Source organism: Puma concolor, chromosome A2, assembly GCF_028749965.1.
Source record: "Puma concolor isolate L17-30 chromosome A2, mPumCon1.1.hap2, whole genome shotgun sequence".
Lineage (NCBI taxonomy): Eukaryota > Metazoa > Chordata > Mammalia > Carnivora > Felidae > Puma > Puma concolor.
Genome location: NC_141668.1, coordinates 49,300,283 through 49,314,047, shown reverse-complemented (window position 1 = coordinate 49,314,047; position 13,765 = coordinate 49,300,283). Strand labels below are relative to the sequence as shown.

Sequence of the window (13,765 nt, the reverse complement as noted above, 5' to 3'; positions counted from 1 at the left end):
CTGACCCTCCCCTGTTCATGCTCTGTCTCTCCCTGTCTCAAAAATAAATAAAATGTTAAAAAAATAAAAAATAAAATAAACTTTCCCCCAAGGGTTGATTTTCAATCAAACACTTTCCCTGATCTTGACTTACTATTTACAATTTACCTTTTGTTATGTAGATTCTTATATGTGATTTGGGGTAATAATAATAAGCATTTACTATGAAAAGGTTCTGCTCTATGCTAATCACTTGTTGAATTCCCTTAATAATTCTATAAGGATAACATAGAATGTTCTTTTTTAAATTTTTTTTAAGTTTGTTTATTTATTTTGAGAGAGACAGAGAGAGAGCACAGGCAGGGGAGGGGCAGATAGAGAGGGGGGACAGAGGATCCGAAGCAGGCTATGTGCACATAGCAGACAGCCTGATGTGGGGCTTGAACTCATGGACCATGAGATCACGACCTGAGCCAAAGTCAGATGCTTAACCGACTGAGCCACCCAGGCACCCCACAGACTGTTGTTCTTAGACAAGAGAAATTTATTTCTTATAGTTCTGGAGCTGAGACCAAGTGCTGGCTGTTTTGGTTTCTGGTGTAAGCTCTATTTCTGGCTTGTAGAGGGCTGCCTTCTTGCTGTGTCTTTATGTGGCAGAGAGAGGGAGAGCAAGTGAGCTCTCTGGTGTCTTTTGTTTTGTTTTTTCTTTTTTTTTTTTAATGTTTATTTATTGTGAGAGACAGACCAAGTGTGAGTGAGGGAGGGGCAGAAAGACAGGGAGACACAGAATCCAAAGCAGGCTCCAGGCTCTGAGCCATCAGCACAGAGCCCGACCTCACAAGCCGTGAGAACATGACCTGAGCCAAAGTCGGATGTTCAACTGACTGAGCCACCCAGGCGCCCCTGGTGTCTTTTCTTATAAGGACACTAACCCCATAGAATCAGGGCCTTGTCCTTACAACCTCATTTAACTTTAACGACTTCCTTATAGGTCTTATCTCCAAATATCATCACATTGTAGGTTAGGTCTTCAACATATGAATCAGGAGACACACAATTTAGTCCACAGCAGGTAACTATTATTATTATCCCTATTTTTTAGAACATTGTGCTCAAATATTGCTGGAGGTAACTTCAGAACCTAATGAGTTTCAGTAAGTAACTCTTTTATATTGCACCTAAAGAAAGCTTAACAAATACCTTTCAAGCACATGAAAAAATTACATAAAGGAGTCTTTTTTTGTCCTGAGAACCTCCCTTCTACTGAGCTAACATTCCCCACCCGACTGGCAATTAAATATCAGAGGCAATATGACAGACATTGGCAAACGCGCTATGGGAACAAAATGAATAAAGTTTGAATCCCCTTCCTGTCATTGGATGATACAGGGTTGCTAACCTTCTCAGGGTCTGTTTCCTCATATGTAAAATGGAAATGACACTGTATGATTTGCAAGGATGTTCTGGTAATATCCACGAAGCGCCAATCACAATGTCCAGCACACGTGCTCAAGAAGCAAAGCTACTTTATCTTTACTGAACATAAATGATGAACCCACCCTTATAACTCCTGTCTTTGGTTGGTATATCTTCTGTTCCTTCCTATCTTTTGTTATTTTGCACACACAAAAAAATTATAGTGTGTTTTTCGACTGATCAGAACTACTGAAACACATATTTGTTAGAAAATAACAATAATAATAACAACAACAACAAACACTCTTAAAAGGCCAACAAGAAGAGGATTGTTTGGAAAATTAATTACATCCATTCAACGGAATATTACTTAAAGATAAGTTAAGAATTTATGCCATAACTCTGAAAATGTGATATATTTGATATAAAATCTGATACATTAAAAGAAGAGAGCAACAACTGCCACTTCCTGTCTTGGCAAAAAAAATTTGTTGCTCTCAATCCTCCTGCTAAAAAACCAAAACCAACGATGAAAACTAGAAAAGCTGGACAAAATACAGAACACGCCCATTTAAAAGTCATGGTGATCTACCAAGGCAGCCAGGATGTGAGGCGTGTGTGAGTTTCCCATTGTTGCTGTGACAAATTACCACATATTCAGTGCCTTTGTAACAACACACATTTCTTGTAATCCTGAAGGTTAGAAGTCCAAAATGGTCTTGATGGACTAAAATCAAGATGTTGGCAGAGTTCTGTTCCTTCTGGAGGCTCTAGAGGATAGAGCCTCTATCAATGTCTTTTTTTTTTTTTTTTTTTTTTTTAGCTTCTATAGGCTGCTTGAACTCCTTGGCTCACGGTTGCTTTTGCTCTTTTCAAGGTCAGCGGTGTATCATCCTCAAATCTCTGGCTCTGACTCATCAGCCTCTCACTTGTACTTAAAAAAATTTTTGTTAATGTTTATTTACTTTTCAGAGAGAGAGAGAGAGTGAGAGACACAGTGTGAGCAGGCAAGGGGCAGAGAGAGGGAGACACAGAATCTGAAGCAGTCTCCAGGCCCTGAGCTGTCAGCATAGAGCCTGACATGGGGCTCAAACTCATGAACTGCGAGATCATGACCTGAGCTGAGGTCGAATGCTTAACTGACTAAGCCACCCAGGCACCCCTCACTTATTTTTTTGTAAGTAAACTATATCCCCAACATGGGGCTCAAACTCATGACCCTAAGATTAAGAATCTCATGCTCTGCCAACTAAGGCAGCCAAGTGCCTCCTCCCTCATTCTCTTACAAGGATCTTTGTAATTGCATTGGGTCCATCTGGATAATCCAGAATAATTTTCCCATCTCTGGGTCAGAGGATTAGCAACCTTATTTCCACATGTAGCCTTAATTCCTTCTTCCATATGATATAACATATTGACAGGTTCCAGAGATTAGAAGGGCTACTTTGGGGAACCATTATTCTGACTACCATAAGGGGCCAGGCTTACAAAGTAGAGAGGAGGGCAAAAAGCTAATCGGATATCCTGTGGTCCTTTCACCATAAAAGCAATGGTTGATTCAGGGCCAAGAGGCTACAAAACCTTTATTAAAGGAATAGATAAGAGGCTGGAAACCTGCTTGGAACTTTGGGGAGACAAAAATTGGTGTTCATAGGCTGCCAAAGAGCAGAGGCCCTGGTTAACACTACAAATGTCAATTTAGGACCATGGAAATAGACCAGCTAACATACAGATTTAAATATAATCAATTCCAGACTTGATCAAAGTGCTTGACCCCTATTCTAACTGCCTGACAGAAGCAAAGTAAAATCTCTTTGATGGAAAGTATCATCAGCCACAAACTCAAACTATCTCTATAATTCTACCTGCATAATGCCTGACATTCACTTGAAAACTTGTAGGCATACCAGAGAAAAGGATCCGGTTACCATGAAAAAAGAGAGTCAGGCTAATTGGTGATACAAACCTAAAATTTATCAGCAATGGGCATCAAACTAAGTGGATTAATGTGTTCCCGAAAAATAGATAACAAGGTGAGGAATAGATAATAATGTGAAAGTTGAGATCTATAAAAAAGAATAAAACTAAAATTCCAGAACTATAAAAAAACCAATTGCCATGATTAAAAAATAAATGGGCTAAATAATATATCCGGAATAGCAGCAGAGAAGAACAGAAAACTAGAAGAGAGAATTGAAAATATCAAAACTGAAGAATGGAAAGAAGAAAGAACAGAAATAAAGCTATATGGGATGAAATGAAAAGGTCTAATGTTCGCATAATTAGGTCTTCATGGGAGAGGAAAGAGAGAACAGAGAACAAGCAGGATTTGAAGAGATAATGACAAATATGACAAAAGATATCAAGTTATAGTTTCAAAAAGCTTAAGAAACCCGTATAACACACACACACACACACACACACACACACACACACACACACACACACACACCACACTTAAAATCACAGCTACATACACATAGTCAAATCTTTTGAAAACCAAAAACTGAGAAAATCCTAAAAGTAGTCAGGTGGAAAAAGAAACCACCTCCAAAGGAGCAGTAGTAAAATGGACAGCTTCTGATCAGAAGTGATACAAGTCAGAGGACAACAGAGTAATATCTTTTATGTGCTGAAAGACAATAACTGCCTAGCTAAAATTCAATTCCATGAAAAATGTACTTCTCAATTAAAGGTGACACAAAGACATTTTCAGACAACCAACAATAGAAATGGCTGCCAACACAACTTTACTAAAGTAAATAATAAAGAGATTTTTTTTTTTTAAGCAAGGAAAAATAATTCCAGTCTGAAGCATGGAAATGCAAGAAACGCTAAGGGGCAACTGAATGGGTAAATTTATGGGTAAGTCACAGTGACACTGGTTGTGTAACATGATGCAAATAACGGTTTGTGGTGTTTGAATTACATGTAGAATATTTTTTGCTTTTTAATTTTTTTAATGTTTTATTTATTTTTGAGAGAGAGAGACAGAGTATGAGTGGCAGAGGGCCAGAGAGAGGGAGACAGAATCCAAAGCAAGCTCCAGGCTCTGAGCTGTCAGCACAGAGCCCAATGCAGGGTTCCAACTCACAAACCGCAAGGTCATGACCTGAGCCGGTCAGACGCTTAACCATCTGAGCCACCCAGGCGCCACCCCCCCCTTTTCGTACTGTTTTTAATGATAACACAAAAAGGAGGAGAGTTGGCAAGGAAGATCTAAGGTTCTTGCATTTATCTGGAAAGTGGTAAAATTCTAATTTATATTAGGATTGAATAAGTCTAGAATTTACATTTTACCCTTGAGTATAATCATTAAACAAGATTACAGAATGTATACCCTGACAAGCTTATAGAATAGGGAAAGAAATGAAAATGATATAAAACATTTGAGTAATATTAAAGGACACAATGAGGAAGAGAACATTGAAATACAAATAAGACAAATAGGAAATAAACAGTAAAGTAGTAGATTTAAACACAAATATATCAGTAATTACACTAAATGTAAATGGACTATCTCATTTAAAAAATATTGTCAGGCTCCATTAAAGAAAAACAAAACCCAATTATACACTACTTAAAAGAGATACATCTTAAATATAAGCATTCAGAAAGATTAAAATCAAAGCATTGAAAAAGATATCCCATGCAAATATTAATCAAAAAGAAGTTGGCATTGTTACCCTACTATCACCAAATTAGATTTTAGGGCGAGAAGCATCACTAGACATAAAATGGGACATTTCATAAGAATAAAAGATTTAATTTGCCAAGAAAGTATAACAGTTCTGAAGTTATATGCACTTAATAACAAAATAAATAAAGTAAAAATGGATGTAAAAGGAGAATAGAAAAATCATATGTTAAATATATATTACTTATAAATAATAATCATATAATATTACATATTATAATAATATAAAAATATATATTAGAACACTGTACCACAATGAAAATAAAGTGGCAACTGCTACATGCAAAAGAATAAGTAAATGTCATTAATATAAAGTCAAGCAAAAATGCCACACAGAAAGGGCATATAGAGAATATGTCCATTTGTCAAAATTCAAAATCTAGCAAAAGTAACCTCGGATATTAGAACTCAGGACAGTGGATACTCTGGGAAGAAGGGGGAATAGTGACTACAGTGGGGACATTGCTCTATTCTATTTCTTTATCTAGGTGATGGTTACATTTACCTATACATTTGCTCTGTGAAAATTCATTTACCTATACATTTGTGACTTGTGAATGTTTTCTATATTATGCTGTAACTCAATAAATAATTTTATTATAAGAAAGAAACACGGCAGAATCAATCTTATATAACATTGTTAAAATTACGTAAAATTTATGTAAAATTGTGTACATGGGCATCAATTAAAATGCAATTTCAGACGTTGAAACGTTGACTTTTTCTTTTCTCTTTTAAAAAGAAGGAATTGGATTGCTATAGAACCTGTTATTTAAAGACAGCAAATAAATACCAAAAATGAAGTCCAGATTACTTTCTGCAAATGGAGAGCCTCCACTTGTCCCGGAATTCCAATCTTTTGGAATCAGTCTTCAGAGTTAACCTGCTATTGTGGTTCCCAAGTCAATATCCAGTCCAAGACTGCCTGTGCTCCAGTTTACAGAAGCACACAGGATAGACACAGCTCTCACCGTCTTATCTCCAAATCCCTCTGCAGGTCAACAGACCCTCCACTCTTCATCCTTCCCGCCCCCCCCCCCTCGGTTTCAAACCTCACATGCATTCCGTCGGAACTGTTTCTACTCTGACTCATTCCGTTTGCTACGGCACTGGTTTTTAATTCTTTGGTGTAATTTATCTTGATCTAGAAACTATAATGTTATAAATTTTCCAACATAGTTTCCCTTTACGTGAGCCCAGAAATATGTCTCTCTACCATTTCCTTTGTCCCAGGTAGTCAACGTTACAAGATATTTAAATTTCTTACGTTATTCAATGGCTAGAATGACTCGGGCGGGGGAAGGAAAGTATCTTTATACATTAGACTACCAGTAATTTCTACTTGATCTATCATTCCTTCCAACACAAATGTATATCATAACCCAGTGACCCTTATGAAATTCTTTTTTACTATCCCAAAGTACCCAGTAAGCCTCTGAGATTAATTTCTTTTTTTAATGTTTGTTTATTATTTTTTAGAGAGAGAGACAGAGCACGAGCAGGAGAGAGGCAGAGAGAGGGAGACACAGAATCCAAAGCAAGCTCCAGGCAACAAGCTGTCAGCACAGAGCTGGATGTGGGGCTCAAACTCACCAACTGTGACATTATGACCTGAGCCGAAGTTGGATGCTTAACCAACTGAGCCACCCAGGCACTCCTCTGAGATTAATTTTTATTTGGAGCATGGATTTGCCTAGTGGTAAGCTCGGGTACTTGGAAAGCTGTAATTCCAAATATTCAAACCTATAGAATTGAGGTCCCATTGTTGCCTCAAATAAAAAATTGAGGAAAGGGGCACCTGGGTGGCTCAGTCGTTAAGCATCGGTCTCTTGATTTTGGCTGAGGTCATGATCTCGTAGTTTGTAAGATACAGTCCCGGGTTGGGCTCTGTGCTGACAGTGTGGAACTGCCTTAGGAGTCTCTCTCTCTTCCTCTCCCCCACTCACACATGCACTCTCTCTCTCTCTCTCTCTCTCTCTCAAAATAAATAAATAAACTTTAGAAGAAAATTGTGAAGGGGTGCCTGGGTGGCTTAGTCCATTAAGCGTCCGACTCTTGGTTTTGGCTCAGGTCATGATCTCACAGTTTTGTGAGTGAGTTCGAGCCCCACATAGGGTGCCGCGCTCACAGTGTAGAGCCTGCTTGGGATTCTCCATCTCCCTCTGTATCTGCCCCTCCCCTACTCACGCTGTCTCTATCTCTCTCTCTCAAAAAAAAATCAAACTAGTCTGGAAGATTTAAATTTCTTCTCTTGACTAACTAAGCAAAAGCTTACTAGGGGACATTCTTAATTTCTCCGAAAACTTTCTGGAGGTAAATAGTGTAATCATCACATAGTCACCAAAGGAGCCCTGCTGATCCTTGAGAAGCTGAGACCTGCAAACTAGAGGCACAGTAGATGGGCTTCACCAGGAGCAACATCTGACCTCTAAAGTGGAGGTCACGCTGGGGGCATCAGATAGACAGATTTTGTCGTGGGGCTCCATGTGTAAGACACAAATGTGAGCACAGAATTGCCAGAAGAGATTACGCTGAATCTAACTCAGGTTGTTTGTTCAAGCTCTCCTTTGTTCCCAAATAGACTAAATCTCTCATTAACGATTTGCCTTTTGGGGCTGAGTATGGTCTTTTTGATCGTCACCTTGTCTCTTGAACAATTATCTACACTTTCCTCCTGTTTTGCATGAGGCACTATGTACTTGAATGAACTCATACCACCCTGCTCTCTGGAAAGTAGGGCTGCAGAAGGCACACTTTGGCTACTGCGTGACTCTGTGTAGGGTCAGCCATGCCTTATTGGTACTCAGGCTTTAGTTCCAATCCGCCCATCCCATTCCTCACAGCTTACAGGTCCCAAAGTGTTTCCATACCTGACAGAAGTCATCCACTTGCCGCACATAACCGGCCACTTCGTTATCGGATTTAAAGATCTTCCAGACTTTTCTTTCTGCCTGCTTGTATTTCTGGGATCCTTTCCACTTCATGGCCATCAAAGAGCGCTCTGTCAGGGAGGCTGCCACAATGATGTCCAGTTGGCCATTGTAGATCAGTACCTGAAATGAAACGGATCCGGGGGCAAATGCGGGATTCAGCAGGGGAAGGCAGCGAATCTATCTACGTATAGATAGTGTGTGCACGAGAAGAAAGGTAATGTGAGAGAGGCCAGTCCAGCAGGGGAGCGGGGTCATTTTTTTCCAGTTGGCCACACACCCCAACAACCTGAAATAAACTCAAGCCTGGTCTCAGCCACTGCAATTCTTCCAAAAGTTTGAACCTTCATAGGAATCTGCACAAAGGCTTCTCTCAGCAGCTGAGCATTCTCTCGGGAGCTGAGAATCCATATTATTCTCCCCTCTGACATTGACTTTATAGGGGCAACTATGATTTTTTGAGGCGGACAGATAGACGCAGGTGTCTCAGATTTGTTACACGTTGGAGGCAAATATGTTTGCCATGCAACTTCTAAGACCTCCTTTTCTTAAACATGATAGCCACTTGTCGACAATGAGGAATGTCTTTTTTTCCTAGAATACATTTGTGTGTGTGTGTGCGTGATAAGTTGGTGGATATTATAGGAGAACCAACTCTGAAGCAAGGTCTTGTCTTTTCTCCAAAAATAATATTCATTTGGCTTGAAAAAGAATTCATATACTATCCAATGCCGAGGAAGTGTAAAAATGGCACCACACTTGAGGAAAGCAATGATCCATTTTTTTTTTTAATTTTTTTTTCAACGTTTATTTATTTTTGGGACAGAGAGAGACAGAGCATGAATGGGGGAGGGGCAGAGAGAGAGGGAGACACAGAATCGGAAACAGGCTCCAGGCTCTGAGCCATCAGCCCAGAGCCTGACGCGGGGCTCGAACTCACGGACCGTGAGATCGTGACCTGGCTGAGGTCAGACGCTTAACCGACTGAGCCACCCAGGCGCCCCAGCAATGATCCATTTTTAACAAAAAGATTTTAACATGTTGAGGCTCGCTGTCCCCGTAACCCCAGATTGTGAAAGGAATTCTATGAAAATAAGCCCAAAGAAATATCTATATATATAGCACCCTGTTCATCTTATACGTCTTATAATGAAAAACTTGAACACAGTCTAAAAGTTCCATAATTAGTGACTGGTTACATGAACTATGGTACAGATTTTCTATCGGATAGTGCAAAACCATTTAAAATGTTTCATTGAACCGTGTGGCAATGTGATAAGCAATACTTATCACACACGGTTAAGTATGAAAGCTGAAAGTCAAATATATTTCACAATTATGAGCGTATAAAATAGGTATACATATTTACATATATGGCATGCACCTTTAAAGAAAAGGAATACGGTTGGTTAATTTAGGTGGCACAAAGCTGAGTAATTTTCTCCTTTGTTTTCCACTCTTCTTAGGTTGTTTTTATGCAACTAACATGACCTTAATTCTCCTAAGGCATTGTCACTCAACCCCCAACAAAGAGGTTTTCCTCAACTCCACGCTACCCTTTGATCTACTTGGAAGTTCTGGTTTTGCTCAAGTGAAGACCTTTGGTCGAATCCTCAAATTGGATAGAAAATGTTTCACTGCATATGTTTCCATCTCTGCCCTCCTGGTGCAGGCTTCTTAAAAGGCTTGCACATAATTAAACAGCCCAGGACTTTTACACACTCCAAATCCTCAAGCAGCAGTGGGCCAGGATTCAGCCTAAGATGAAAGGGCCCTGGGCCTCTCATGTTACTCCGTCACCACCACCACCTCCGCTCTCCTGAGCAGAAACCCAAAGGGAAAACTCCTGATCGATTTAAAGCCTCTTTAAAAAACTCAACTCAACTATAGCCATAAAAATGTGCGTTGTTTATACAAAGACATTGCCTCAAAGACCTTGGGTACTTACAGTGCATGCAAAACTCCTACAGCTGTCTTGCCAACAGTATGGAAGCAATTACACATGATCTGTACCAAGGAACAAGGCTTAAATACTCCATCATCCTAGGAAGGCCTGATTAACAAAGATAATTATCTATAAAGTGGTTCCTCTTCCAGAATTCAATGAAAAGATGCTGATTAACTAGCAAATACACAAGTGCATCTGGCTGGTTTCCACTCCGTGGCTACTAAATGAAGCCTGCCTCTTTCTGAGGGTCTCTTGTAGCTATCTCACTATCATCAGTGTATTTTGAAATTGATTTGAATGTGTTCTCTTTTGGGGATGCAAATCCACAGGTCACGGCAAAAAAGCAGGCTTATTTGTACAGCATTAGAGCACAGGTTTGTTGGAATGAATTGAAATGAAGTCCGTGCCTGAGCTGTACCCTTTGCTATTCAAGACTCAACACAAACGAGAGCACTAACTCTCTGGAACGAGGCAGTGAAGGGCTGAACTGCCTAATTTTGTGCATGTGATGGGTATAAGGCCCACTTCGGGGGGAGGGTGGGCAATGGAAATCTTCTTTTTAAAGCAAGGAAAACATTTTTAACTTCTAAAGGGCACATAAGTCAAATGCAACAAAAAAAAAAATTAAAGATTAATGATCAAGCAAAATGATTTCAAAGCTGGCATTTAAGGCTGCCAGCATTAAATATAAGAATTCCAGAGCTTTTATTTTTATCTAAATGTCACATTTACTCTCATCAGCCCTGACAGGAATATTTCAGTTGCCTTTAGGGCTGGATGAATGGGGAGATATCCCAGGATCCAGTAAGCCAAGAGGCTGGGGGGAGGGGTGAGCGTGGAGCATGGGGGGGGGGGTGGAGGTGGGGGTGGGGGGTGGTCCTGAAGCCCAAGGGCACACGTTGGCACACATTTGTTCCACTCCTTCCTCTAGGGTGACCAACAGCCCCGGGTTTGCCCCGGCCTGAGGCGTTTTCCAGGACGCTGGGCTTTCAAGCTAACCCTGGGACAGTCTGGGGCAAGCTTCTCCCCAAGGCTTGATGGTATTTTAAGCAACGAGATCTAAAGACAGAGAGGAGGAGACAGAAATGAAGGCGGCTTTCAGCTACCCTTGTCTTCTCAGTAGTGACTGTAACAAAACCAGGCACAGGAGGATCACTGGCTGCAGCTGGCCTCCAGTGACACGCGAGGCAGCACCCCTAAACACTTTCCTTCCTGTTTCCTCGCTTTCCTTCCTGGACAGCTGCGAAGCCTCCTTTCAACGGCAAAGGCACTCCCTCTGGAAAATTTTCTTTTCTTTTACTCGAGGTCTGACCAGTTAGCGCGGTGAAATGGATGGTTTTGCAAAGACGTGAAAAAATACTTCTTATTAAAACATCAGCGAAGACTATGATTCTTTGTACTCTAGGATTGTGACATTGTTTTTTTTTTAAAAGATGCTTCATCGGGGCTTCCGGGTGGCTCAGTCGGTCGAGCGTCCGACTTCGGCTCCGGTCATGATCGCATGGTTCGTGAGTTCGAGCCCCGCGTCGGGCTCCGTGCAGACAGCTCGGAGCCTGGAACCTGCTTCGGATTCTGGGTCTCCCTCTCTCTCTGCCCCTCTCCTGCTCGCACTCTCTCTCTCTCTCTCAAAAATAAATAAATAACCATTAAAAAGGTTTAAAAGATGCTTCAAGCTTGGGAAAAGAATACATCAAAATACCAACAGTTAAGGTAGCTGCAGTGTGGGTAATTTGTTCTAACTTGACTGTTTTCTAGGTGGGTTTTTTGTTGTTGTTGCTGTTTTGGTTTGGTCTGTTTTTGAAAATGTGACTAGGGTGTTTTTATAATGAAAAAATAGTAAAACAAACAATAACACTAAGTTCGGGGAACCATGGGTGGCAAAAATGGGTCTTTATTAAGGAATAATTTGTATTGACCCAAATAGTACCGGCTCTCAATTTTTTATGACAACTAGGCAAACAGCATAACTAGTTTGTTTGTAGATGATCTTAAAAATCCATTCCAGAATTCAGGCATTTATAAGAAATGGTAGAAGGTGGTTTCGATTTTAAGCATCTTGTTTGTTTGTTTGTTTGTTTGTTTGTTTGGTAGAGGCAAAGGCAGAGATGAGAAAAGCATTTTTATTATGTTCTTTACCTCCCAAAGTGCTTTCACGTACATATGACTTTATTCTCACGCTGTTTCTTGAGGTCAGGACAAGAGGAATTACAACGTCTGCCTCCACCTTACTGTTAAGGAAATTGTGACACAGCGAGGGGTCAGAACATGTCTGAGATCCCAGACTTCCAACCTTCTACCCAGAACTCCTTAAGAAAGGAGCCAAATTCCTTCAAACCAACAGGCATTTACTGACTCCCCGTAGCTAAATGTTTTGTGCTACCGAAAGCCTCTGGCAAGGGAGAGTTGGTTGAGCGTGAGACACAGTTCACGTCTCCAGTTCAGAAATAACGTTGGTCTGTTGGTCCAAGTCTGGTGACATCTCTCAGTCATTTCTCACTTTGGCTCCACGGACAATGATGTGTGCAAGGACGTTATCCAGCTGGCAACAGACGTCTCACTTCTGTGGAAGGGAGTACCACTGATGAAGCAGCTGTGGCAGAGCTTGGGCTCCTTGAGAACGAAGCTCTCCTGGCTCCATAGCCCTTGCTCAGTGCTGGGCATCCCAGAAAAAGTATTGACACTGGGAAGAGTCGATTGCATTCTCTAAAGGTTTTCTATAATGCTGTACATCGATCGTCTGTTGCTTTGGCCTGCTTAGGTCCACTCTCTCTTCCCCTGGTTCCTGGACTCCCACACTCCCCCCAATGGATCCAGCCTTGGTGGAGGCTGTCAATCACAATATCCTGCCTCCTCTGTGCAAGAGATGAGCATGTGACCCAAGCTAAGGCACTCAAATGCTCTTTTCATAAAATGTGAATTGTGGGCAGAGTGACATAGGCTTCCCTGATGAGTCTGCCCACTAGCCTTCCGTCCTAGATCCCCAGAATTTTCCTTAGTCTCAATCCAGTGCTTCAATCAATTTTTTTTTTTCTGGGAATTCTGTGACCTATCATGTCATCTGATTAATTTATTTTCTGCTTCAAGCAAGCACAGTTGTTTCTGTTGCTGAAAGCATGAAATCCAAACTCATACACCAATGGACCAGTGCCCCCATGCCCCAGTATACAATAACTGGGAACCCCTGGATATGTGGCTTAACCTCCATGGGCTTCATTCCCTTTTCTGGATATGAATATGGTTAAGACCTACATCTCATGGTAGTGACAGTAAATGAGATAATGTGCACAGAGCTGCTAGCACAGTGCCTGACACAAATTAGTTCAATGAATGTGAGGTCCTCCTCCTTTTCAGAGGAGTTGATACTCGGATAAGGACTTGAAAGACTCAATGAAGCACTTCTTCTAAAATAAGCCTTCAGAATATGCGTATGGTCCTTCTGAGTCAAACACTTAGTTGCCAATCTCACCCTTCCAGAAAAGGCCTACAGTAGGAGGAAGTCCAGCTGGGATAAACCTGAACTCCATCTATTCAAACTCCTGAAATAACATGCCTTTCACTATTAATTTTACACACATTGGCCGCGATACCTCAGCAGTCTTTTTTTGGTAGTCGGAGCCATGAGTTTATAAATTACTCTTTTAAAAGGAGTTTCAGTTTTGAAGCATAAGGTTCAAGACGGCAAGGAATTTGCCCATAATTCACGGCTAGAAAAGTATGGTAAAGAGCATAGCTTTTAAACGGACAGTTTGGAATCAGAGTAGAACTTTCTCATTCCTCTTATGTTGGGGAAGCTGT

At 40.8% G+C, this 13,765-nt stretch overlaps 1 protein-coding gene across 1 annotated transcript in view; it reads right to left on the bottom strand.

Moving 5' to 3' along the window:
• The window catches only part of CPVL (carboxypeptidase vitellogenic like), a 122,005-nt gene that overhangs the window by 26,623 nt on the left and 81,617 nt on the right, over window positions 1-13,765 (bottom strand). Inside the window, exon 11 of the mRNA XM_086693610.1 lies at window positions 7,963-8,145. Coding sequence (XP_086549736.1) covers window positions 7,963-8,145 — 183 coding nt within the window. The remainder of the gene's footprint in view (window positions 1-7,962; window positions 8,146-13,765) is intronic.